Here is a 26,776-nt window from a genome sequence, read left to right as displayed (position 1 = left end):
TGAGAAGAAGAAGTAACAGTGAGGACACAAGAACAGGAAGTTGAAGCCACAAACGTCAGCACCAAGACACAAAGAAGACGCACACGACAGAATTTCAGTGGATTCAGACGAGAACGAGGGCGACAACAAGTGCGTCGTGAAAGGATGGATGAGGATATAAAAAAAGAAGGCCATGTTTACCTTCAGCATCACAGGTTTGGAAAGGTAAAGAATGCTAACTCAAACCAAGAATATCTAATACAAAAAAATATGTTTTTAACATTTTGGTCTTCACTGACAATTATTTTTAACAAAATGTTAGTTAGCAGTATAGTAACTACCGTTATCACATGGCCGTCCCAAATTTGAGTTTCTAGGATCAAATCCCAACTGTGGCCTTTCTTTGTGGAATCTTAGCATGTTATATTCAATAAAGACCAGCAAGTTTGTCACTGAGTTGTTTGGTAATGGGAAGGCACTTGAATGTGATCTGATGTTGTCTGGTCACCAGTCGTTTGTTTGTCCAGTGCTAAGGCTAAGTGCCAAAGCTGCTCTTAATTGTGAATTTTGGTAGTTGATAGATTGTATATTATGTTACATGGGTTTGGTCAATTTCCCTCGACATACTTATCTGAAACTCGGTTTATATTTCTGCATTTTGAATCCCAAAAGGGTCTTCTTGTTGCTGGTGTTGTCCTTAAGGGCTCGGCCTTTGTGTCGTTGAGATTGCAGACACAACTATGTTTGTAACCCTTGCTGGTCCTTTACCCCATTCTATGAAGCAGTCATGGAATTCCACTGTGATACAGTCAATATCCCCGTCTCTTCTCTCCTGGTCCCATCTTGACAAAATGTAGGATTTCCAGTCTTTACAATGTTTTTTGCAGTCAGATTGAGGGGCCACTTAGAGGAAAGTTGCCTTCTTCTGACTACATTATGTTTGTTGTGAAAATGTGTTAAATGATGAAGCCAAGAAGATGAAGTACATTCAAGTTCTACTTATAGTATCTCACACAAGTGAGTACACTATTTGTACTATTTACATCTTTTCATGGGGTAATTGATGAAATTACTGTTTGACATGATGAATAGAAGTCAGCTCAGCACAGCACCTTTTAACACATTTTAACACAGTGTCATTTTCATGTTCCTTCAACATAACTCAAAATTCAATAACTAATGTCTAAACCACTTACTACAAAAGTTAGTGCAGTCGTAAGTGAAAATGCCCAAACTGAGCTCAGTCATCAGTATCGTGTGACTCATTAGTATAACAACATCTGAATAGCAGAATATTCAACAACAAGGTGTGAATAGGTAGCAGGTGTTTACACACTCATACTTGTCGCTGAAACTTAAACATGGCACCTCATTGTACACAACTCTCTGAAAACCTGAAAAACAGAATTGTTGCTCTACAAATACACGGCTGAGGCTTAACGAAGTTTGCCAACACCCTAAAATTGAGCTGCAGCACTGTGGCCATCCAGCGGTTTAACAGGACAGGTTCCTGCTCAGAACAGGGATTGCCATGATCGGCCAAAGATGCCGAATGCACATTGTCAGCGTCACATCCAACGGAACACAGACATAGGAGTGCATCCGGAATTGCTGAAGAGATTGAAGGTAGGGGCTTAGACCATACGCCGAACAGTGCATCAATTTGGTCAGCTTGGCCGTAGACCCGGAAAGAAGCCTCTTCTAAAGATGATGCACAAGAGAGCTCGCATTTGCTGAAGACAAGCAGACTAATGACCTCGATTTCTGAACATCGGGGAGCTACACTTCAATAAGGGAAATATGAATTCCAACTTTTACTGTCACATACTGAAGCAGAGCATGATCCCCTCCCTCCGGAAACCAGGCCACTGCAATGTGGTAATGATCCCAAGCACACCTCCAAGATGACCCCTGCCTTGGTAAAGAGGCTGAATTCAAAAGTAATGGACCCTCTGAGCATGTCCCCAGACCTAAATCCTAATAAAAATCTTTGGGGTATCCTGAAAACGACAGAAAGCACAAGATCTTGAATATTAGCCGGCTCCGTGACGTTGCAATCGAGGGACCGAAGAGGATTCCAATGCCAACCTGTATATGTGGTACCATAAAGGTGGAACACATTTGTTTTTTCGATTCTGGAGGAAGATTTCAAATTTTTGCGTCATTATAGCCTCTTGGAAGGCAGAAAAGGCACTTCCACTTCCAAACTCCTTTTGATCACGGGCCACATTGTAGTTATAGGTTCCGTCGGAGGGCCGTTGCAACTGTGAAGTCAAACAAATTTGAAGTTTGATCGTCACACGTTTCATAAGAAAAAAGATTTGAAAAGTTGAAGACAACTTGAAAATTTGGTATTTTAGCCAGAAACTTTAAATCACAGTGAGCATTTTGCGGGCCACGTCAAATTATGCTGCGTGCCAGATCTGATCCCCGGGCCTTGATTTTGTTACCTGTCCAATAGACTATTTTGGCATTTTTACCTGCATGTGTCCTTGTGTAAGTGAGCTCTAAATCACATTAGGGATATTGTGGGAACATTTTCGCAAAAGGGTTGTTTTCCAAAAAAATCTGTTCTATTTTCCAGCATGAATAGCTTTTAATTGGATACCTATCTTTTTTTAAACTGTGCTGCTGCCAGTCTTATTGGGTACAAGTTAAAAAAAGAGACTTTTCATAGAGTTTTATTTTCACTGAATAAAATCAAATATGTGCCATGACATTGACTGGCAAAAATTCCATCAGTTGTTGCCCAGCTATAGTCATTACTTTATTTTCAAGACATCAAGTTAAACTTTTGTACTTTTTAACAACAAAAGCAAACAAATGTAAGAGAGCCAGTTAATATCATGAAAAAACGTTTCAGCTTGTGCATGTACATGTGGGTATGCAGAAGTGGAAGAGCATGTGGTGCGTGCTGTTCCGGGAAAGTTCTTCTTCCATCTCCCGTCTGGAATTGTGGGAGATCAAAGACAGTGCCAGCGGTGAGAAGAAGCAAAGGAGCGGACGCAAACACACCAAGGTCAGTCAATGGGTCTCGCTGTTCATCATTAATCTCTGAGGGTCCGAGGATTTTTAATTGACCTGGCTTTATTATCACCCATCTTGGGCTGACTTTCAAAGGGTCATAACTGTCATGGGGGTGCGCGGCGGGTGTGAGGGCCGGCGTGGTTGCGGAGGAGGAGGACCCAAAAGCAGGAGAGCGTCGAGATACGGGCTTGATGTAATTCATATTTATTAACTAAACGTACGGGAACAAAAGCGGGAAAAACAGGGCGGCAAAAAACTCGAACTAAGGGCGCAGGCAGGCTGGCAAAGCAGAAAGCAAACACTACGGGCAGGCTGGTAGGTAAACACAGAGCTGAGGGACGAAGGGCGAGACGGGACTACGAAAACGCGACAGACGATATGACATGACATGACAAGACAATGATCCGACCAGGGCTGTAACAGAAACTAGCTTTAAATACATTCACAAACTAATCAGAAACGCACGGCAGCTGGGCAGGAACAATAGGCAAGGGGAGCGGATTGGAGGACACGAGGGGCTGGTAATGCGGACAGGTGGACTAAATCAGAACTAACGCAGGGAGACATGAGAGGAGCAGAAACAGAAACATATATATATATACTGTATATATATATATATATATATATATATATATATATATATATATATATATATATATATATATATATATATATATATATATATATATATATATATATATATATATATATATATATATATATAATCCAAGGCTTTTCATTTTGAGAAAATAAAACAGTAACAGCTATTCAATGCTGTATTGACATTTCACAACGGTGATATGCAGACAGGACGGCAGGACAGCATAGTGACATTTGAAATGTTTTGACAATCTATGCAAAATGTTTGCCTTTTTGTGTTTTTTTTGTATGCTTTTCCTTTGATATCACACATCAAAAACAACTAAGTCCGGGTTGGGTCAAAATTTCGCCCAAGTGTTGCCCATGACTTCATCATAGCGTTCATCGTCTGCCCCTCAGGTGATCCGTCTGTCCGATCTGGTCCGTGTGAGCACCGACTTCCACGTGGAGGCGTGTCCCGCTGACTTTGCCCCCTTCCTGCTGGAGACTGTCGACAAGGTTGTGGTGCTGGCGGCCCGTGTCGACCACGTCAGCGAATGGGCCACAACGCTGTGCCAGCTCGCCTTTCCTGTACGAACACAACTGCAGTTTCCACATCGGCTTGGATAAACATCCCATTGATACGAGGGCTACCATGGTAGCCCTGTATCAAAGATGACTCAAACAGTTCATTTGGATTTCAACCCTTTAGGTGCTAGAGTTTTTCTCCATACAATTTCAGTTTTTCTATCACTATTTTAAAAGGTTGTAGCTTGAAAATGGTTAGGGACAAAAGCATACTCTTAATGTTACTAAGTGCACTTTTTGTATTTTGGTGCTTATGGGATTAAACTTTCCTAAATTGGCTAAAAACTCCAATATAAAACTATAGCCCTTGGAGGATTGTAACCAAATGGCTATAATATGATATGAAAAGAACAGAATATGGAAAATTATTTTATATATAAACAATATAAAAAAAATCATAAAAATCAATTTAAAATGAAATGGACTTTTATTGCAGTTATTATAATTATTATAATGTGTTATAGTTATGATAATATCAGGTTATATTAGGCCAGCAGAGAAGGCCTTGCTGGCCTTGATGGCCCAATACTGAAAAAATACATGTACCATATTTTCTGCACACCTAAAAGCCTTATTTTTTTTAAAAGCTGATGGTGCGCCTTAAACTCAGGTGCGCCTTATATATATGGGTCAATATTAAGCTTGGGATGCGTAGATAGGGAATTAACTGATAAAGTAAGCTTTACCTGTTTCTTTTGTGTGTTTACAGTTGAACAAGGTTGGTCATATTGACATTGAGTTATTATGCTATTGAGAGTTTAAAGTTATTATTTGAGTTATTATTGTTATTACTTTGAGTATTACTATATTGTGATTGAAAAAGTTTTAAAACATGTCATTGATTGAGGGTGTGCCTTATAATCCAGTGCGCCTTATAATCCAGTGCGTAGTTGTAGTCTTGTCACTGGCACACAAACTAAGTATTTTACAGACAAAATTTCTCGTTCATGGCACAAAGTTAAGAAAATAACTATTCAAAGCTACCAGCCATTGTGTAAGAAATTTGTGCCCCTTTAAATTTAATAAATGGTTGGCAAGGGCGTGCTGACGGGGGGGAGGTCACAAGAAAATAAAATTTAAAGGGGCATCTGCTTGGAACTAATGCTTCTAAAGTTTGACATTCATGTATTTGCGTTTACCACAACCACCTTGTTAAAAATCAGAGATGAATGGTTATCCGCCTGGTACTGATAAGCATAAAGTTGGGTGAAAAAAAAAGTTGGAATGAGAGAATTCTTCAGAAACTCATTCCGGACTTCCTTGTCACCGCAAAGCGAAAACTAGGGTTATCCACCTGCTTGATAGTGTTGTTATGTTGTTTAATGGTTGTGATTGTAATTGTCTGTGTGCAGGTGAGCTGGGAGGAGCCTAGCAAAAGCAGGGAACAACAACAACTAACAAGACAATCACAAGAACGAGTAAAAGACCAAGAAGGGATGGAGGATAATGCTTTGTACAGCGCTACCACCATCACTGGTACAAAGGGTGCGTTCATGTGCAAGTGCTTTTGTTTCGGTTTTGCAACATGTTTGGGCTCATATTACAAGTTTTTACTGTCCTTGCCACATCCTCGTGGGGCCAATGTGGTGGGCATCACTAGTGTGCACCAAGACTTGGTTTTAGAGTTTAGGGCTGAATTGTATTTCGTTTGAGGTTCGGGTTATACAGTCACTTGTGATAGTTAGAGTTAGGGGCTAGGAAATGCATTTTGTCAATGGGATGGCCCCACTATGATTTGAATACAAACCTGCACGTGTGTGCATGCTTGCCCTTGGTTTTTGCTGCATGGTGGGGATCAAATTCTGAGTTTATAGTTTTTCTGGGGACCCCTTGTACTTGTGGTTGACCCCAAGACCTCTTTTTGAGGGACAAGACTTGCATTTGGTGTATTTTGGTTGAGGGCAGGGTAAAGGTATGGTAAAAGCAATCTGATGTGATGGTCTAGGGGCTAGAAAATGCGTTATGTCAGTGGGGTGTCCCCACTACAATAGAAGAAAAACTGTGTGTGTTTTAGGGAGGAAGAGAAGGGGAGAGAGAGAGAGAGAGAGAGAGAGAGAGAGAGAGAGAGAGAGAGAGAGAGAGAGAGAGAATTTAGCCTCAAAGCATGCAACAGGAAATGAGTTTTCCAGACTGTGAACACTACTTTTGTTTTTGTTGAAAGCAAATGTGGACTCTATTAAATTAACTATTGAAGCAGGCATAACTTCGATTAAACTACATAAGTGAAGATAGCCACCACAAATGGAAGTAATGTAAACGTGAGAACTTTAACATACTTAAAAAACAAAAAATCCAAAACATGCATCAAAAGCACATCATACATTGAATATCACAAAGCAAGTATGTATTCTCAAATGAACAGACTTAGCGCATACATGCATACGTGCATATGTTTTTTGTGAATGGGGTTGGAAAGTGAAGTACGTACACAGGTTGCAAACACCTGTTTGAAATATTCTTAGCCAGAAAAATGCGGTTGTGAGGCATACATGCTAAGTCGGACCACATGGTCCACTGTGTTGCTTGCACAGATGTAAAAAAAAGTTACAGTAACAGTGGCTTTTTGCAGCTAAAGTTAGAAGGCAACCTTCTTGCAATGTCACTGCTATTGAAAAGTCTTGCTTGTCTTTTTGTTGTTGTTGTTGTTTTTCCCGAAAATATGGTTATTGGAGCATTTTATGCCAGGATCCCAACTTCACTGTTTGCACTTGTCATTCAGAGTAAATTATCTCTGTCTTGTGACCCATGCTTTAGCGTTACTCTCCAAATGGTATGTTCATGGAGACCGAGCCCCTTTTGTTAGTTTCTGCTTGATTTGAGTTCCAAATCTGAGTGCCAAATTACGGTGACCCTGATTTGCAACTCACACAAAAAGAATAAACCAATGAAACAAAAAAACGGAATTGCAAACAAAAAAAAACACATTACCAAAGATGAAATACAAACAAAAAAGCCTAATTACAAAAAGGAAGAAAAAAAGACCACACAAGAAAAATGAGCAAAAAAGAAAAAGGAGCACACAAGAATGAACAAGCACTTAAGAAAAAAGCCCACAAGAAAAAAGGAGCACCATACACAACGTTTGTCTCAGAGCCGTTATTTCCGTGACAAGCTATTTTTCTCTTTAAAAAAAAAAAGTGTTGCCAAAAATTCGAACGCTGTTGACGCTATCAAAGAATTGCGGCTATGTCAAATTGCTTCCCACAAACCAGTCAAAATGGGTGAATACAAATAATCATCGGGCAACACACTTGGGTGTATGCACCAGCACTCAGTTTTTAGTGCAAATTGAATTTTTAAATGACACAGTTGAGAAATGCGCTCAGTGTCTGAACAGTCTGCGTGAACCAGTGTACAATTACACAAATAGGAGTGTACCGTGTTTCTGAACGTGCCCCACTATGAGAAAAAAAGGAAAAGGACAGCTGAAAATTCAATCTCAAGGTAAATTAGGCTCGCTTAGTGAGTGGCAATGCAAGATAGCCACCATTGACTTAATTTCTCACTCTGACGATTAGGTGGCATTGTGAGCTCATGATATATTTGAATGTCTGCGGTTGCTTGTGTAACCCTGGTTAAGACGGACCTTCCAAAGTAAAAGTCTATTAATAAAATAGTCATAAATTACTTCCTGGTAAACACAAAATAGATTAGCATGACTGAAAAGCGTGTTAAAAGATTAAAACATTCCAAATATAATTTGGTATTATTATTTTTATGGTCAATTTAAATGATTAAATGACCCTTAATTTTTATTTTGAACGTCGCGTAGCAGGATGGGCACGTGACCATGATTGCGCACTTGACTTTTTTTTTTTCCGTTCTGGCTGTTGGAGAAGTCGCGGTTGTATTTATATCACAGCGAGAAGTTTTGAGAAAAAAAGTCAATGGAACTCTTTTGTTAATTCTTTTTGCCACGACAAAGGATTTTTGTCCGGTTCACAACTTGTCTTCCACGTCTTTAAATCGGTTCAAACCCACTGAACGATATAGTCTTGACGGTGGACTTCCAAGTTGTGCGATTCAAGATGGCGAGCTACCCTTGAGCTCCGCGGATCGTGCCTCGTGCGGGAGCAACAGAACTTGGACACAACTGAACATTGCCACGAACCTGGTAGGATTGATCCATTTTTCCCTTCACCACTGTGGATTACAGTTATAAGGATCGAACATTCAGGACGTCCAGAAGAACTATAAATCGGGATTTAATCTTGGAACCTCAGACAACGAGCATTTGACGTTACGCATTCGCGAATTGTTGGACTTGAACGTTGTCACTTGTATTCCCATGGAAATGCTGTGAAGTATTATTCTTTTGTAAAACAACAATAATACTAAATGGTTGAAATTAGAGTGTACTCAAAACAGATTAAAGACATAAAATTCGAATTAATAATATAACAACCCGGGTTGAGAAAGAAGTCAATTTAAACTAAATAAGTTAAAATAGACAAGGTAGATAACCAAAATCAACAGAAGAGGGAAATAGTCTTGTATTTTCTCACTCTCATGTTGAATTCTATGTTTATCTGTGTGTATGTTGCTGTATGTTAATTGTGTGTTTTCTTTTCAACTAAAATAAGCCGGCTGTTAAACTTATTTTCCCTGGTCCGTGATCATTTATTTGGTTTTTATTTAATCACTTCTCTAGTAGACGAACTTAGCACTAGTCCAATTATTAGAAATTACTGTAAGCACTTGGAAAGTGTTACAGAAGTGGCGAGCTAGCCAGGAGAAGTGATTGGACCAAATAACTTTCCGTGACCCAGGTTTAAAAAAATAGGCCCAGCCACAAAAGAAAAATGGACATAGTTGATAAAGAAGATGTAAAAATTCCAAATTCGGTTATAGTTACTGGCATAACTGACACCGAAGTTGATGAAGAGTTAACAGACTTTCTGAATAGATATGGCCGAATTGCAAGAACATTTAAAATTGATGAACCTCATTCTCCTTACCACAAAAATGCCATTGTGGAGTATGAGTGTGAATCTGCCGTGACAGCTCTTGAATCATTACTGCCTTACACACTTGAGTGCTCGAACAAAGTAACCTATGAGATCCGAACTCTGTCAGCAGAGTATATTTCAGCTGTTACAAATAGTGCCACCCACAGTCTGTTCAGTGAACTGCAGAAAATTTCCAAAGTAAGTGGCAAGTCATTTGAAGCTATTTTGCAAGAGCATCTTTCTCAATGTTCCCAATCTGTTGCAAGCAACCCAGAAACATCTGAAAATTTGAGTTCTATCTCTGAAAGACAAAGTGAACCGACTACAACTGCTGATCGACCGGTAGAACAAAAATTAAATGACCCATCACAAGATGATGTTCCATCCAATATACCAACAAGCTTTATAACTCATCCCGAGGTGCAAAAGGTTGTTGTTGAACACATAGTCCGAAGTGAAGCTCCTGTGTTGCAGATGAGTACTTCTTTCCGACTCCGACAGTTTTCTGGAAAAATACCTTGTCCTAGTCATGAGGTTGATTTTGATACATGGCGTCACAGTGTTGAACTCATACTTCAAGATCCTGATCTATCAGATTTACACCGTTCAAGGAAGATTTTGGACAGTCTTGTGGCACCTGCTGCAAATGTCGTGAAACCTCTTGGGCCTAATGCCTTACCATCATCCTACCTTGAACTCTTGAACTCAGCCTTTGGAATAGTAGAGGATGGTGATGAACTTTTTGCCAGATTCCTTAACACACTTCAAGACCCAGGTGAAAAGCCCTCACACTATCTTCATCGGTTGCAAACAGTTCTTTCCAAAGCCCTGAATAGAGGTGGTGTAGAACCTAGTGAAGCTGATCGTCACCTTTTGCGTCAGTTCTGTCGCGGATGTTGGGATAATACCCTATTGGCAGATCTTCAGCTGGAAAAAATGAAAGATAAACCACCTACGTTCACCAATCTCCTGCTACAGTTGAGAATAGAAGAAGACAAACAAACAGCAAAAGAAAGTCGAATGAAAAAACATTTTGCTGCTACCAGACCAAAATTAGCATCTCAAACTATTGCAACTGATGATAATGTCTCTGATTCTCTCAAACAAACTGATCTTGCTGAATTGCAAACTCAAATAACTGAGCTACAAGGTCAACTTGCAAGATTTAAACCTAAGAAAAGACAACCAACGGCAATTCCTCAAGACGACATTATCACAGAACTAAGAGCTCAGATCACACAACTCCAGAGCCATATCACTAAGCTAAAGCCACAAAGCTATAAGAAAGGATCCAGTCAAACTGCCAAGAGCAAGACCAAAGCTGAACCCAAAGAACCTGAACCAGCCACCTTGTCAACTCAAGCTGCAATTAAAAGACCCAAGCCTTGGTATTGTTTTCAATGTGGAGAAGATGGTCACATCATATCTTCATGCTCAAATGAACCTAATCCATCTTTAGTTGCTGACAAGAGAAAACAATTGAAAGACAAGCAGTCACTTTGGGATAAGAAAAACAAAACCCAATCTTTAAACTAAAACTAGCACTCATGGAGGGACAAATGAGTGCTGAAATTGAGACTAGTCCCACCGAACGTTCACAAAAACCCAAGAAGAGGTTCTTGACTAGCCGATTCACTACTGAGAAGATACCTAAAGGATTGATTGGAGCAAAGTACACTGCTCAGGTTAAAATCAATGAAACCACATGCAATTGTCTTCTCGATACTGGTTCGCAAGTGACCACAGTGTCTCAGTCCTTCTATGAAAAATATCTCCCACACCTGGAAATCCATCCAATTCAAGATCTGTTGGAAGTCGAAGCCGCAAATGGTGGAAATGTTCCATATTCAGGCTACATTGGTGTTGATATTACCTTTCCAAAGGATTGTTTTGGGACTGAACTCACTGTGTCTTCCCTTGCATTAATTGTTCCAGATACACGCTCTAGTGTCCAATCCTCTCTTTTGATTGGCACTAACACGCTTGACCCTCTTTTTGAAGGTCTTCTTTTGACTGACACAGATTTAAGTGTTCTTCCACATGGATACAGAGTGGTGCTAAGCGTGTTACAACAAAGACAAAAAATGGAAGACAACGGCAGTCTTGGGCTTGTCACTCTGTCTGGAAAAGAGCCTGAAATTCTTCCTGCAGGCCAAAGTCGAGTCTTGGAAGGCAATGTACATGTAAACCTTGAAGCGCCAGGGAAGTGGATAGTGGTCGAGTCTCCCTCCACATCCTCCTTGCCCGGTGGTGTTATGGTCACCAATTGTTTACTAAGTCTTCCTGAAAAGCGCTCACAAAAGCTTGCAGTGGTCTTGAGAAATGAAAGTGAACATGACATATGCATTCCTGCAAAAAGTGTCATTGCAGAAATGTACCCTGTGCACGGGATAGTGCAACCCAATCAACAATCTAACTTGAAAGCCACTAACCTGAATCCAAACTTTTCAAATTCTCCAGTTCCTGCCGAGTGGAAGGAGCGGATTACAGAAAAGTTGAGTTCTATGCCTGAAGTGTTTGCACTACATGACACAGATTTTGGATGCACCAGCAAAGTTAAGCACCAAATAAAATTAAGTGATGAAAGTCCTTTCAAACACAGACCTCGTCCAATAAGACCGCAAGATCTTGATGCTGTACGCCAGCACTTGAAAGAGCTGAGTGAAGCAGGAATAATACGTGAGTCTGAATCACCATTTTCCTCGCCAATAGTTGTGGTAAGGAAGAAGAATGGAGATGTAAGACTTTGTGTTGATTACCGAAAGCTGAATTTGAACACAATCAAGGATGCCTACGCACTTCCCAAGTTGGAGGAAGCCTTTTCGACTCTCACAGGATCTAAGTGGTTCTCAGTCCTTGATCTCAAGAGCGGATACTATCAAATTGAAGTTGAAGAGACAGATAAGCACAAAACAGCTTTCACTTGCCCACTGGGATTCTATGAATTCAACAGAATGCCTCAGGGTGTTACGAATGCTCCCAGTACATTTCAACGATTGATGGAGAAATGTATGGGTGACCTCAACCTACGAGAAGTCCTCGTTTTTCTAGATGACCTCATCATATTTTCAGATACGCTTGAAGAACATGAGGCTCGTCTTTTCCATGTGCTCAATCGTCTCAAAGAATATGGTCTGAAGTTATCACTTGAAAAATGTATGTTCTTCCAGACTTCTGTGAAGTATTTGGGCCATATTGTTTCCCAACGCGGTGTTGAGACGGACCCTGAAAAGGTTGCATCTTTAAGAACATGGCCAACTCCCAAGAATTTGAAAGAGCTCCGTTCCTTTTTGGGATTTGCCGGTTATTACCGACGGTTTATAAAAGACTTTTCTAAAATTGTTAAACCTCTTACCAATCTTACTGCTGGATATCCACCGCTGAGGAAGAGCAATGAGTCCAAGTCCAAGGATCTGCAGTATTATCAGCCGAAGTCCCCCTTTGGCGAAAGATGGACAGAAAGTTGCCAGCAAGCGTTTGAAACCATAATAAACAAACTGACTTCTGCCCCAGTTTTGGGATTTGCCAACCCCAAGTTGCCCTATGTACTACATACAGATGCCAGTACGACCGGGCTGGGGGCAGCCCTTTATCAAGAACAGGATGGAGAAATGCGAGTAATTGCATACGCGAGCAGAGGACTATCAAGGAGTGAAAGCCGTTACCCTGCTCACAAACTTGAATTTCTTGCTCTCAAATGGGCTGTAACCGAAAAATTCTGCGATTACTTGTATGGCAGTCCTTTTACTGTAGTAACTGACAGTAATCCTCTAACTTATATTTTGACCACCGCTAAGTTAGATGCAACAAGTTATCGCTGGTTATCTGCCCTTTCATCCTTCGATTTCCATCTTCGATACCGAGCAGGAAAACAGAATGCTGATGCAGATGGTTTATCCCGTCGTCCTCACCCCGAACCAGTCAACGATAGTGTTTCTCTAAAAGAGCAAGAGAGAATTCATCAATTTGTACAACATCATCTACCTGGTTCAGACCCTTTCACTGACATTCCTCCTCAGACAGTCAGAGCAATCTGTGAAAAACATCTGGTCTTCCAGTCTTTTGACTCCAACTGCGATGTTCTCACCTGCCCACTTGTAATGTCTTTGTCTATGTCTGCTGATGCTATTCCTGATGAGTTTGGTCAGCGTGATGCCCTTTCTGTCATCCCAAGCATGTCAGAAGAGGATTTAAGACCGAGTCAAAGAAATGACCCTTCAATAAATGAAATCATACACCAACTCGAAACAGGTGAAACCTGTTCTCCTACAGTACGGAATGAACTTCCCCAACTTTCCATGTATCTACGTGAGCTAAACAAGCTTGAGCTGCAGAATGGTATTCTGTACCGGAAGAGGAACCTAGGTGAAACTCAGTATCAACTCATTCTTCCTGAAAGCCTGAGACCTATGGTATTGAGAAGTCTACATGATGACATGGGCCATCTTGGTTTTGACCGTACTCTTGATCTGGCCAGAACCAGATTCTTCTGGCCAAAAATGGCTTCAGACATAGAGAAAAAAATCAAAGGTTGTCACAGGTGTGTTTGTCGAAAAACACTGCCAGAAAAAGCTGCACCCCTGGTAAACATACAGGTTACCAGACCTCTCGAATTGGTGTGCATTGACTTTTTGTCCATTGAACCAGACCGCAGTGCCACAAAGAATGTCCTTGTAATCACAGACTTTTTCACCAAGTATGCTGTTGGGATCCCTACACCAAACCAAAAGGCTCGAACTGTAGCCAAGGCTCTGTGGGAAAATTTTATCATCCACTATGGTTTTCCAGAGAAACTACACAGTGACCAAGGGACGGACTTTGAATCAAAAACTATTAAAGAACTCTGTGACCTAGCTGGAATACAGAAAGTTAGAACTTCACCCTATCATCCCAGAGGAAACCCTGTGGAAAGATTCAATAGGACGTTACTAAACATGCTGGGTACCCTGAAAGATGAAGACAAGAGTCATTGGCGTGACTTTGTAAAGCCACTTGTCCATGCCTATAACTGTACCAAACATGACAGTACAGGGTTTACTCCTTATGAGCTAATGTTTGGTAGACAGCCTCGACTACCAATAGACCTTGCCTTTAATCTTCCCTTGAACCAGCAACTGCGACAATCACATTCACAGTATGTCAAAGCTCTCAAATCTCACCTGCAAGAGAGTTACCAACTGGCTATCAAAAGTGCAACTAAAGCCGCTGAACGCAATAAAACCAGATATGACAAAAACATAACTGAATCTGTCTTAAATATTGGTGACCGTGTGCTTGTGAAGAACGTCCGACTTCGGGGTAAACACAAGCTGGCTGATAGATGGGAGTCTGTTGTCCATGTGGTGATGAGTCAAAAGGATAACCTGCCTGTGTATGTAGTAAGTCCAGAGCATCAGAATGGTCCTACGAGAACTCTTCACAGAGACCTTTTGTTACCATGTGGATTTTTGCCAACTGCTCCTATGACTCCTCCTGCAATACCAGAGAAGCTCAGTCGACCAAGCACACGGCGACGCCCAATGCCTGATTGTGACTATCCTGAATTTGACCATAATTCTGAGGAAGAGGACAACTACCCCCTGTATCACCCTTCGGGTCCTCCACGGGAGATTTTTAGGTCGCTTGAGGAATACAAGGTAGTGCTTCCCAGGACACATCCTAACAATTCTGATGAAAGTTCTGAATCAGATGTTCCTGATATATCAAACAACTTACACGAAACTGACAAATCACCTGAAATTGATAGATTGCCTGAAATGAAAAAGTCTTCAGAACTAGGGAATGTACTGACACTTGAAGCCGAAAGAGAACCTAATACTAAGTCGAAGGAAATGGACAATGATCCAAATTCAAAGACTGATAAAGAGACAAACCGAACTGAAGAAGATGACACAAAAGCTTTGAAAGATAATGATGAAGAAACTAATTCTGAAACAAACCAAGTTGTCAGAAGATCTTCAAGAGAAAGAGCGAAACCCAAACAATTGACCTATCCCCAATTAGGGAATCCACTTATTAGTATAGTTCAATCTTTGTTCCAGAGCTTAAGTGAAGCTGTTACTGGTTCTATTGAAACTCACGAAATAAAAGTCATTTAACCTGTGCATTCCTGTGCATTATGCAAAAGGGACTTGCATAGATTTAAGTGGGGAGGGTGTAACCCTGGTTAAGACGGACCTTCCAAAGTAAAAGTCTATTAATAAAATAGTCATAAATTACTTCCTGGTAAACACAAAATAGATTAGCATGACTGAAAAGCGTGTTAAAAGATTAAAACATTCCAAATATAATTTGGTATTATTATTTTTATGGTCAATTTAAATGATTAAATGACCCTTAATTTTTATTTTGAACGTCGCGTAGCAGGATGGGCACGTGACCATGATTGCGCACTTGACTTTTTTTTTTTCCCGTTCTGGCTGTTGGAGAAGTCGCGGTTGTATTTATATCACAGCGAGAAGTTTTGAGAAAAAAAGTCAATGGAACTCTTTTGTTAATTCTTTTTGCCACGACAAAGGATTTTTGTCCGGTTCACAACTTGTCTTCCACGTCTTTAAATCGGTTCAAACCCACTGAACGATATAGTCTTGACGGTGGACTTCCAAGTTGTGCGATTCAAGATGGCGAGCTACCCTTGAGCTCCGCGGATCGTGCCTCGTGCGGGAGCAACAGAACTTGGACACAACTGAACATTGCCACGAACCTGGTAGGATTGATCCATTTTTCCCTTCACCACTGTGGATTACAGTTATAAGGATCGAACATTCAGGACGTCCAGAAGAACTATAAATCGGGATTTAATCTTGGAACCTCAGACAACGAGCATTTGACGTTACGCATTCGCGAATTGTTGGACTTGAACGTTGTCACTTGTATTCCCATGGAAATGCTGTGAAGTATTATTCTTTTGTAAAACAACAATAATACTAAATGGTTGAAATTAGAGTGTACTCAAAACAGATTAAAGACATAAAATTCGAATTAATAATATAACAACCCGGGTTGAGAAAGAAGTCAATTTAAACTAAATAAGTTAAAATAGACAAGGTAGATAACCAAAATCAACAGAAGAGGGAAATAGTCTTGTATTTTCTCACTCTCATGTTGAATTCTATGTTTATCTGTGTGTATGTTGCTGTATGTTAATTGTGTGTTTTCTTTTCAACTAAAATAAGCCGGCTGTTAAACTTATTTTCCCTGGTCCGTGATCATTTATTTGGTTTTTATTTAATCACTTCTCTAGTAGACGAACTTAGCACTAGTCCAATTATTAGAAATTACTGTAAGCACTTGGAAAGTGTTACACTTGTAACTGAAAAGGTCACAGGGGGGCAATGTACACTGGTCTACAACTGAAGGAAAACTGTTCATTGACATACAGTTCATCTGGAAAGTATTGCGAGTGCTTCACTTTTTCCACAAATTCCACACGATACCCCATTATGACTAAGTCATGTTTTTACAGTCGTGTTTTTTATTTACATTTTTTGAATCTTATTAAAAATAGAACACTTTAAAAATCACATTGACAGAAGTGTTTACAACATTTGACTTGAAGCTCAGAATTGAGCTTGGGTACATTCCTTTTTTTCACCAATCATCCTTGAAATGTTTCCATTGTTCATTTGGAGGCTACCTGTGGTAAATTCAGTTGATTGGACATGATTTGGAAAGGCACACACCTGTCTATATAAAGTTCCACAGTTAACCATGCATGTAAGAGCACAAACAAAAAGCTTGAAGTTAAATGAATTGTCTATAGACCTGAGAGATAGGATTGTCTTGAGGCACATAAACATACAGAAAAACGCCTGCTGCTGTGAAGGTCCCAATTAACACGGTGGCCTCCATTATTCATTAAAGAAGATGTTTGGAACCACCATGACTCTGCCTAGTGCTGGCCGTCCATCTAAACTGAGCGATCGGGAGAGAAAGGCCTCAGTCAGGGAAGTGACCAGGAACCTGATGGTCAATCTGTCAAAGCTGTGATGATAGGAGCCCCCTGTAGAAAGACTCCCATCCCTGCAGCAGTCCAGCAATCAGGCCTTTATAAGTAGAGTGGCCAGAAAAAAAAAAACACGCCCTAGTAGGAGGAACATGCCAAGCCATCTTGAAATTCACCACAAGGCACCTGAAAGACTCTCAGACCAGGGAAACAGAATTCTCTCGTCTGATGAGACAATGATTAAACTCTTTGGTGTGAATGCCCTGCCTGCATCATGTTTGGAGGAAACCAGGCCCCATTCATCACCAGGCCACTACTATACCTACAGGGAAGCATGATGGTGCCAGTATTATGCTTAAGATGGAAGGAAAAATGCAATAATATACAGAGATGTTCTGGATAAAAAACTGCTCCAGAGCGCACTTAATCTCAGACTCTGGTGAAGGTTCATTTATCAGTAGGACTATCACCTGAAGCACAAAATCTCAAAGGATTGGCTTCAGAACCACTCGGAATCCAAATGAACATCTCTGGAGAGACCCTAAAACGGCTGTGCAAGAGCGTCTCCCATCCAAACTGATGAAGTTTGAGAATTATTGCAATCAAGAATGGGCAGAACTGCCTAAAGATACGTATGCAAAGCTTGTGGCATCATGTTATGTTGAAGACTTGATGCTGTAAGTGCTGCCACAGGTGGGTCAACAAATTATGACGCAAAGGCTGTGAATACTTATATAAATAGGATTTCTCGGTTTTCTATGTTTAAGCTATTCATAAGATGTCAAAAAATACCCAAAGCAATAAGCCATTATGACAATGTGAAAACTGTTTTCACATTGTCATAATGGGATATTGGGGTACAATATAAGGATACAATACCCCATTATAACAATGTGAAGTGATTTTTTTTCACATTGTCATACTGGGGCATTATTTATGGATTTTTCATGTAAAGAGATTAATTTAATACAATTTAAAATGAAGCTGGGCGGCTCAGTGGGAGAGAGATTTGCATGTCCGCCTCACAGTTCAGGGTCCCGAGTTCCAACTGGTTTCGGCCTTCTTATTGGGAGTTTGCATGTTGTTCATCTCTGTGCCCTGTGATTGGCTGGCAACCATTTGAGGATATCCCCTGCCTACTACCCATAGACAGCTGGGATAGGCACCAGCAAGCCTGCGACCCTAGGGGCTGTAGAAAATGGATGGATGAATGGAAATGGGGCTGTAGGAAGACAAAATGTGGACAAATTTAGCGCTGTGAATACTATCCGGATGCATTGTACACTTATACGGTATGTGTGTGCTTGTTTTTGTGTATCTGCATGTGCGTATTTATATGTGTGTGTGTGTCTAGGGCGTGATTTCCAGGTGCATGTGCGTAGTACGGCATCATCTGACCGTTGCAATTTAAAGGGTGACGGCATCCTAAGAGCGAGTATAGATGGACTCTACCTGCTGGACACTCAGGGCGTTACGCTAATGTCCTGGCCATACAAATTCCTTCGCCGCTTTGGGCGGGACAAGGTTACCCATACACACACACACACTCACACAAATACACTCACACATAATAGTAAGGCGCTTTATGTGTGTGCGTTTCAGAGCTCTTTCTCAGTGGAGGCAGGTCGTCGTTGTGCATCCGGCGAAGGTAGTTTTGAGTTTGACACCAAAGAGGGACACTCCCTGTTCCAGGCGGTGGAGACGGCCATTAGCATTCAGCGAGCGCTTCAAACATCAGGGAGCATGCCCATGAGGCGAGATCCCTCCCGGAAGGTCAACCTGCCGCCCTTACCTCCCACGCCGCATACCCATGACTGGCTATCCTCTGTCCCTCAGGTAAGTACTCATCGTAATGTGATGCCACAATATGTTGACATCATTACATGACATGATGATGAGATTTGCCACTGATCGATGTGTCAGGTGGGCATGACACAGATGGTGGCAGGCCTCGGTGGGTTGGAGCTAGATGACGCCGGAGGTACAGTCTCTGGAAAAAGCTGCCCCCGCACCTCGGAGCTGCCATCGATGGACGGCACGTATTCACAGGTGACCTTTCCTGCGTCGTGCACGTCACCCGTCACACCAGGGTCGTGCACGGCGCCCCCCCAACAGCAAGACGGCGAATACTCTGAGGTGACGTTGAACCCGAACCGACTCTGCAAAGAGGCCCCGGAGGGCCGCAACCCTGCGCAGCTCTATGGGAAAGCGGATCACATTTACGACGAGCCCCAAGTTGAAGAACGGCGTTCTCTGCGAGCGATGCCCTCCGAATATGACTACCCTGAGGAGCTGAAAGGAGATGCGTGGCGGGTCATGGCTAGCCCGGCCGACCCTCGACAACAACTCTACGCCTCCCCCAAAAGGGGGCATGGGGCACTTCCTGTTGCAGAGCAGAAATTGCTGGAAGAAGACCTTAAGTTGTACAACAATGTGACAGCAACATGTCTCCGTGATGAAAGTAATGACATCTTCTGACCACACCTTGAGGGGCTGTGTATTATACTTACGTACAAGTTGGATTGCTAAAATGGAATTCACCCCCTGTCAAAATGAAGGCAATCTTTTCATACCCCCCCCCCCACACACACACACACACACACAAAAAACAAAAAAAAAGCAACATGTTTGGACTTTGGACATGTCTGCTCTATGCTGTCTTTCTGTTTAGCCTTTTCCGATGACGAGTGTTATTACTGATACCCTAGATGCCCCCCACACCCTCCTTTGTGCATTAACGTTTGCTTCATTCATCATTTGCAAACATTCATCACCCGTCATTTTAAACACTTTAAATTCATTTATCCACACATAATCTCAAAAACAGTATTTTCATGTTTTGTTCCAAACGTTTTAAGAACATCAATCCATAAATAGGAAAACAACGACATCTATTGGCTAAAATATGACATGCACTGGCTGGAGTATGCAAAAATAAAGAAGCGAGTGCAAAAATAATACGGTGACTGAAATCGGCATGAAAATACCTTGACATCGGTTACAGTATTTGAAAAAGACTGAAGTAACCAATGGGTACATAGCAAAGTGACAAGCTCACTCTGATAGGGTTTTAACCAGTAAATGCAAGATAGGAGTTTTGAATTCCCTAAAAAAAAGGGACATTTTTTACGTATTTTACGCAAGAGACGTATTTAATAAATTAAAGCGTAGCAAAACTATAAGTTTTTACTTATAGTGCATGTGACAGATGACATTTAGTCAAATGCAACCTAATACAATGTAATCATCACCTATATTAATTGTTGGTATTTCTCCAGCTTTTTGTGTCCTCTTCTGTTTGTTATCACTCGGGTTTGCCACATGTATCACAATTGCTGTCTTTTGGTGTTTATCTATCATTACCCAGATAGCAATGACTTCTGGGCCGATTCCGGCTGTCTTCCGCGAGTGTCGGCTGACCTCCGGACAGATTAACAGCGTACGGTACAGACTCGTTCCGGATGAGGATCCCTAATGTTATTCTTGTTTCAGTTAAACTTCTACTGGGCCATGGATCTTTATACAGTTGATGGCCCGCAACCGCAATGTTACTTTTGGACCACAGGATATTTTCAATGAGACAATGCACAAGCACAATATTATCAGGCTGATTGGCTACCACCAATTTGCCTGCTTAGATCTAGAGGTCCCACAGGATCTTGGCCTGGTTGTTTTCCGTCGTCTTTACTGGTGCCTGACATCATTTTTTAAATTTTAAACATTTAAGGCAACCTACTAATAATTTGTTTAGTTTTCAACATGTGGTGTGATAGTAAACGAATAAAATAATGGCTAAAATCCTCTAAAGATAAAACTGAAGTGTGGATTTCAAGCTGACGTTTATTGAAATGTGTTTATTCAAATACAGTATTTGTGCAATGTTACCACTCTTAGGTCACATGTGTGAGTGTGATAACAGTTAAATGACCAAAAAGAACAATAAAGCAGTGAAAATAAAATTTGAGGTTGACACTGCTCTCCAGTTTGCTTGAAATTCTATGTCCTTGATTCATTAGTTTTATGAGAGGAAATGTAGCTTGGCCTTCCTTATTTTAAAGTATTGCAAGCCTCGTGACACTGAATGCAGTAGTATGTCCGCTGCCCAACTTTTAAATAGGACTTTTTATGTATGCCAAACATGTTTTCAGTTAGTATTTACTGTACTTGCTTAAATAGCATGGACACAAGCATGAAACCAATTGTGGGAGATTCGTGATGAACCCAACAAATGCACCGGCTGCTTCATTAGGACGATGAGCACATTCTAGTCAGCATTCTCTGTAAAAAAAAGTAAATTATAGAACTTGGAACCAATAGTAACAATACAAATGTTCAAAGTTGAACATCAACACGCAACAGAAAAACGAGAAAAAAAATGGCATTGTGTACTGATTGAAATTTGTCATCATCAAATTCAGACATTTCTACCACAAAATCAATGATAAACATGCCAAAGCACATGTGGACTCAATACAAAGCAGTGAAGCTTCCTTTAAAATGAAACCCAATGGAACTCTAAAAGAAATAAATGGGATACTGTTTATTCGTAACAATAGTCAACATTAAAAATATATTTTAATGCCAATTCACAATAGATGCTATTTCAAAAGCTCAACACATTCATTCAGATGAATGCTGAGTTTAGACAGCAAATAGTTGCTGAGCAACACATACTGTATGTACATATGTAGAAACTATTGGAAACAAAAACAATAACTTTTTAATGCTAAAATGTGGAAAAAGAGCTCCGGCTAAAGCACACTAGATTATTTTGGCATCCCTGGATCCAGGCTTGAGGATCTGAAGCGTGAAGATGAGCTTGATGCATTTACGGAACCACGGGTAGAAAAGTGCATAAACCATGGGATTTAAGCAAGAGTTAATGTGAGTCAGCCAGATTTCAAAGTCGGCCGAGGTGGCGTCCACGGGGGTGTCCTCGCCCACTATGGTGGGCAAATAATAGGGAATAAAACAAATCAGGAAGAAGACCACTACAATACCCAGAGTCCTGGCAGCCTTCAACTCGCTCTTCTTCACCAAGCGCTGGCCCTGGACGACACCGACTCGCGTGCGTATTTTGCGAGCCTGGCTGACAGCGATTGCAAACACCCTCAGGTACAGCATGAGGATGACAACGACGGGCAAAATAAAGGTAAACACCAGGTCCACCGTGCCAGCCACATTACCGATTACGACCACGCATTCTCCCAGACAGGAGATGGACTTGCCCGGCTCTTCCAGGTGATCGTGGAGCTGCACCAGTCGGTAGATGAAAGAGCAGAGCCAGCACAGCCCCACGCCGACACGTGCCCTTTTCTGGCTGACCTGCCTCAGGTAGGAGAGCGGCTGGCTGACGGCCACATAGCGGTCCGCCGAGATGAGCACCATGTTGGCCACCGACGCCGACGTGATGACGTAGTCGGCCACGTAGTACAGCGTGCACGCCATGTCGCCCAGGAGCCAGCAGGCCTCGATGTAGAGGATCTCCACGGGCATGAGCAAGAGGCCCACCAGGAGGTCGGACACAGACAAAGACAGTAAGAGGAGGTTTGTGGGGGTGTGCAGCTGTCTGGAGAGAACATAGCAATATCATGAGATCGGCATCCGGTGTGAACAAACGACAAACGAAGCGTGCCTGAAGTAGGAGATGGCAAAGATGACGAGCAGGTTCAGAGCCACGGTGAGAAGAGAGATAGAGGACAGCAGCACATAGATCAGCATGGCTTGCCCGGGCGGCTGCTTGGGGGTCCTGCATGAGGTGTTCGCTTGCGGGTAGCAGAGTTTGGACAACTCGCCGCTCTCCATCGCCAGCCGAAAGAAGCAGGAGGAACGAGGAGGAGCCACTCACCCGGAGACTGGACGAGTCTCTTGTGGTGTGTTCGTTTTATAATCATTACGGGAATATCACGTGGTGGCATTTCATCCACTGATTGATGGATGAACACCCGCCCTCTTCACCTCAACTAACTTTCATTTCTTCTTTATTTTACACTGTAAAATTCAATCATTTTATTCAAGTCTTCAAACATAAAAGTGTATAAACCTGTTGTCCCATCGTGTAATGGTTCACTTGGCTGACTTTTAGGTAGTTAGCATGGGCTCAGTTTCCTTGTATTCAGGCCTTACACAAACTTTTCACACTCTTTCACTTCCGTTTTCTTTTCCGGGACTTCTGTCATCGCCAAAGTCCCCAGGAAAAAAAAAAAGAAGAAGAAGGAATGTCAATCAAACTTCCAGTCATGTTGTATTTTAGGATGTGTGTTTATGTGTATACGTGGGTGTGTATACAAGTTTTATATATAATCTTATTTATGGTCAGCGCGTCGAGTATGGCGGGGGTATTCTAACAATAATTACAATAATTATTGAAAACATGACCCTCTTTTGTGATATCTGTATGTAAACCACAGTAGATCGTCACTTGTTGTGGTATGGTACATTTAAATGAGATGTGCTCCACAAATAGAGACAAGTGTAAACAGGTGAAAACCTGCGATTGAACTTGACAGGAAAAAAATAGTTATCGTTGGGAAAAAAATGCCCAAAGAATCTTGTTGCAGTCTTGTAAGAAGTAGCGCTGCAATAGTCACAGTCGATGTAAAACCATAGTCTGAGACTTAGCTGTGGCCAAAAATTGAACTCTACTCACATCTAAGACAACATGCCTTACATGTGAATGAGATGTGTATAAGATTGACCACATCAATGGACATTTATTTTACATGATTGTAGGTCGAGTAGTTGGTAATCATCAGATGCTGAGTAACTTACATTATTTTGCTGGTCCGACATTCATCATTCGTCAGAGCCCCGCCCCTTTTCATCATTGTCGGTCTGTCATTTTTTCAAGCCAGACAAAATTGTAATCTCCGGTTTATCTGGCTGTCCGCTACCACTAGAGGCTGACATTTGGCAAGTTATTTTACATTTTTCTGTCATTCATCAGGCACTGGTCTACATTTGTCTGCACTCATGCTAATTCTTTTTTCTGTTTTTGTACTACACTTAAAGTTAACACCCTGTATGTGGTTTTACAGTTAAACTGCAAAACATTAAAACATTAAATCATAACACAGTAATATAAGTGTAACATGAAAACAAAGCCAGTTATGGTGTTTAACCTTAGGCTTTAATGCACCATAATGTTCATTAACCTGCATCCTTCAGGGAATGCAGGGGGGATGACAGTGGAGTAAGCTATTATTTCCCGAGGATGGCAATATCATGATATGACACTTAAATAGTGGGTGTCGGTTCTCATTTATAACAGCCTGCCCTACAACTATAGAAGATGTTTTTTTTTTTTTATATTTGTCTGAATTTGTCTAGATTTCATTTGTCACGTACACTACAAGTAAAACAAAGTATTGCTTACGTTGACCTCCCTAAAAATTGTCTCTTTTCAGCAATTAAAAAAAATCTATCTTGTATTGTATGAGAGTAAAGAGAAATAGCAAGCTAAACGTTCAAAAGGTAGTTATGGTTATTTTTTTTCATTTCCCAACCTTCTTAATGTACCTACTACTTACAATATTTTTGAAGACAATATAGAAGACAAAAACCATTCGAACAGACTTGTAATCATGCTTGACTCTATTTTAATGCATTTGAATGCACTGTACTTGCAAATATGTTGAAAAAAGTTTCCCAATCAACAATGTTCACTCCACATGGACAGCTCCACCATTCCATAATGCTGCAACGATGTATAGTGTATTTTTTTTGGGTAAAGGTTAGGTAAAATGTACTGAGCATTTATAGCCACAGTATCCATCCATCCATTCATTTACTATAGCCCCTTATCCTCACAAGGGTCGCAGAATTGCTGGTGCCTATTCCAGCTGGCTTTGGGCAGTCGGCGGGGAACACCGGAACACCAAAGCCGGAGTACCCGGAGAGAACCCACGCGAGCTCGGGGAGAATATGCAAACTTCACACAGGAAGGCCTGTTGGATTTGAACTCGGGTCCCTTTAACGCTATTCACTGCACCACCGAGCCGCCAAAACCACAGAATTACCTTCAAAATAAGTTACACCATCAATAACAAACATGTCAGCAATGACGTGCCAACACGTCATTAATTTGGACGAGTCCGACTCCGACACCAGCTCTTCAATTTCCGATCCCAGTTCTTCATTTTGATTTTGGTTCTTAGCTATTCTTGAGTTTGATTCTTAAAAAAAATGTCAATCAAGAGACCTAACCAGATACAAGAAAACTGTAAGAGTTTATAAAAGATGAGATTTATTCTATTTTGCAATAGTTTTTCAATTGTTTCCAGTGTTGGTGCGTCTTATACACAGTAACATGGAAAATACCAGAAATTGACCCCAAAATTAAGGGAAAGTCTTATCAGGGAAAGTGCCATATAATTGGGGGGTTACGGTATATACGTTTATCAAAGCAGCTCTATTTCTTAGAACCACAAGATAACGTCGCAATGCGGCCTTCAGGTTAAATATTGTACAAGTTGGGCATTTATGATTGTTGTTCCTTAACCGCTTCTAAGCAAATAAACACACATCACAGAATGCACGGCCAGGATAATCATTTGAAACATCTGATGAGCAGACGTTTTGTCATTTTGATGGGAAGGATGACATCATCAATATGGGTCTAATGCCATCTCAGTTTCATTTGGACTGTAGCGTCTGAGGATAAATGGTTGGGGTTGGGTTTGGTAGATAGGTAGCCTAGCCCCCATCTCACTGAGGGCAAAAATACTTGACTGTTGGCAAAGGTACCAAAATGCGCATTCATGTGGAGGTTCGTTCAAGGTTTCAATTCTTTGCAAAACGTCTGCCAGGCACTTGGTAACAGTTGAACTGTGATTGGTCATGTTTGTCATTTTAAAAGTCCGTTGTGACAAGTACAAACAAATATCTGCCAATTGATGAGAATGCAACATTCACTGCCAGTGAATTGTGCCTGCCAGATTGATGAAGAGATTGATTTTGATTCAGTCTTGTATTTTTATCATACGTATTTATTATTACGTCTTTGTTTTTTTGAAATATTAGAACACAAAGTAATGATTTGGAAAAAGATACAGTCATGAAAAGTGCGGATGTGTGTTTAATTGTGTACATACTATTATGTAGTGTTTCTAATGTCGAAGTTGCACTGTGATGGACAAACTTAGATTACACTTAAAACGAAGAACAAGCATTCTTATTATGTGTTTGGTTTCAAAATGTTTTGAAGTGAAGCTGACGCACACACACACAAGTTTTACAACTATACTTGTGAGGACATCCATTAGCCTAATGAATTTCCTGGCCCCTAACCCTAATCATCAGAAAGGCTGGCCTAACCCTAACTTAATTCAAACCTTTACTCTAAAAGCAAGTTTTGACCCTCAAAGAGGTCTGAACAAGTGAGGATCAGCCTAAATGTCCACACTTCTCCAAAATATCCTCATTGACTTTAGAAAACTCAAATCGGTTGCCACAAGTACAATTGTACAGGAACACACACGCACTCACACGCACACCCACACGCACAGGTTTCACACCTGCAACATTTAGTGCCCTGTAATGAGCTGGCAGCAATCAAAGGTGTGAAAAACACAGGTGTGATGCAAACATTGCACTAATAAACATGTCAATCTTCCTCATGACTTCCCAATCAACAACATGCATTGAACATTTAACTCACGCTAACCTCAATTTAAGCTACAGAAATTAAAAATAAGAAAAAAGTTGAAAT

General features: G+C 41.1%; 2 protein-coding genes across 3 annotated transcripts; one reads left to right on the top strand and one right to left on the bottom strand.

Annotated features, from left to right (window-relative positions):
* The first annotated feature begins 44 nt into the window (after positions 1-44).
* LOC148423177 (docking protein 2-like) lies at positions 45-19,633 on the top strand. 2 transcript variants are annotated; one of them, XM_088415402.1, is made up of 7 exons: positions 45-204; positions 2,870-2,998; positions 4,006-4,176; positions 5,526-5,658; positions 18,422-18,591; positions 18,670-18,903; positions 18,991-19,633. In XM_088415402.1, exons 1-7 carry the CDS (start codon positions 145-147, stop codon positions 19,543-19,545), a joined length of 1,452 nt encoding a protein of 483 aa, XP_088271528.1. In that variant the 5' UTR covers positions 45-144; the 3' UTR covers positions 19,546-19,633. The 2 variants fall into 2 exon arrangements, with proteins under 2 accessions (XP_088271528.1, XP_088271527.1); XM_088415401.1 differs by having other exon boundaries at positions 2,843-2,998.
* Positions 19,634-21,828: 2,195 nt separating this feature from the next.
* Positions 21,829-22,872, bottom strand: LOC148423176 (trace amine-associated receptor 13c-like). Its single transcript, XM_088415268.1, has 2 exons — positions 22,703-22,872; positions 21,829-22,636 (listed from the first exon to the last, which is right to left on the bottom strand). The coding sequence occupies exons 1-2, from the start codon at positions 22,870-22,872 to the stop codon at positions 21,829-21,831; spliced, it is 978 nt and encodes a 325-aa protein (XP_088271394.1).
* Positions 22,873-26,776: the final 3,904 nt, after the last annotated feature.

Source organism: Hippichthys cyanospilos, chromosome 5, assembly GCF_059441005.1.
Source record: "Hippichthys cyanospilos isolate Australia breed blue-spotted pipefish chromosome 5, RoL_Hcya_1.0, whole genome shotgun sequence".
Classification (NCBI taxonomy): Eukaryota; Metazoa; Chordata; class Actinopteri; order Syngnathiformes; family Syngnathidae; genus Hippichthys; species Hippichthys cyanospilos.
Note: the sequence above shows the minus strand (reverse complement) of the source record. Positions and strands in the feature narration are given on the sequence as shown.

Bases quoted from the DNA above. Each gene is read 5' to 3' on its own strand.
- LOC148423177 (XM_088415401.1), top strand. From the start codon at position 145: ATGGATGAGGATATAAAAAAAGAAGGCCATGTTTACCTTCAGCATCAC. The intron at 4,177-5,525 runs GTACGAACACAA...GTCTGTGTGCAG, and splicing joins TGTGCCAGCTCGCCTTTCCT to GTGAGCTGGGAGGAGCCTAG. The intron at 18,904-18,990 runs GTAAGTACTCAT...TCGATGTGTCAG, and splicing joins GGCTATCCTCTGTCCCTCAG to GTGGGCATGACACAGATGGT.
- LOC148423176 (XM_088415268.1), bottom strand. From the start codon at position 22,872: ATGGAGAGCGGCGAGTTGTCCAAACTCTGCTACCCGCAAGCGAACACC. The intron at 22,637-22,702 runs GCACGCTTCGTT...TGTTCTCTCCAG, and splicing joins TTTGCCATCTCCTACTTCAG to ACAGCTGCACACCCCCACAA.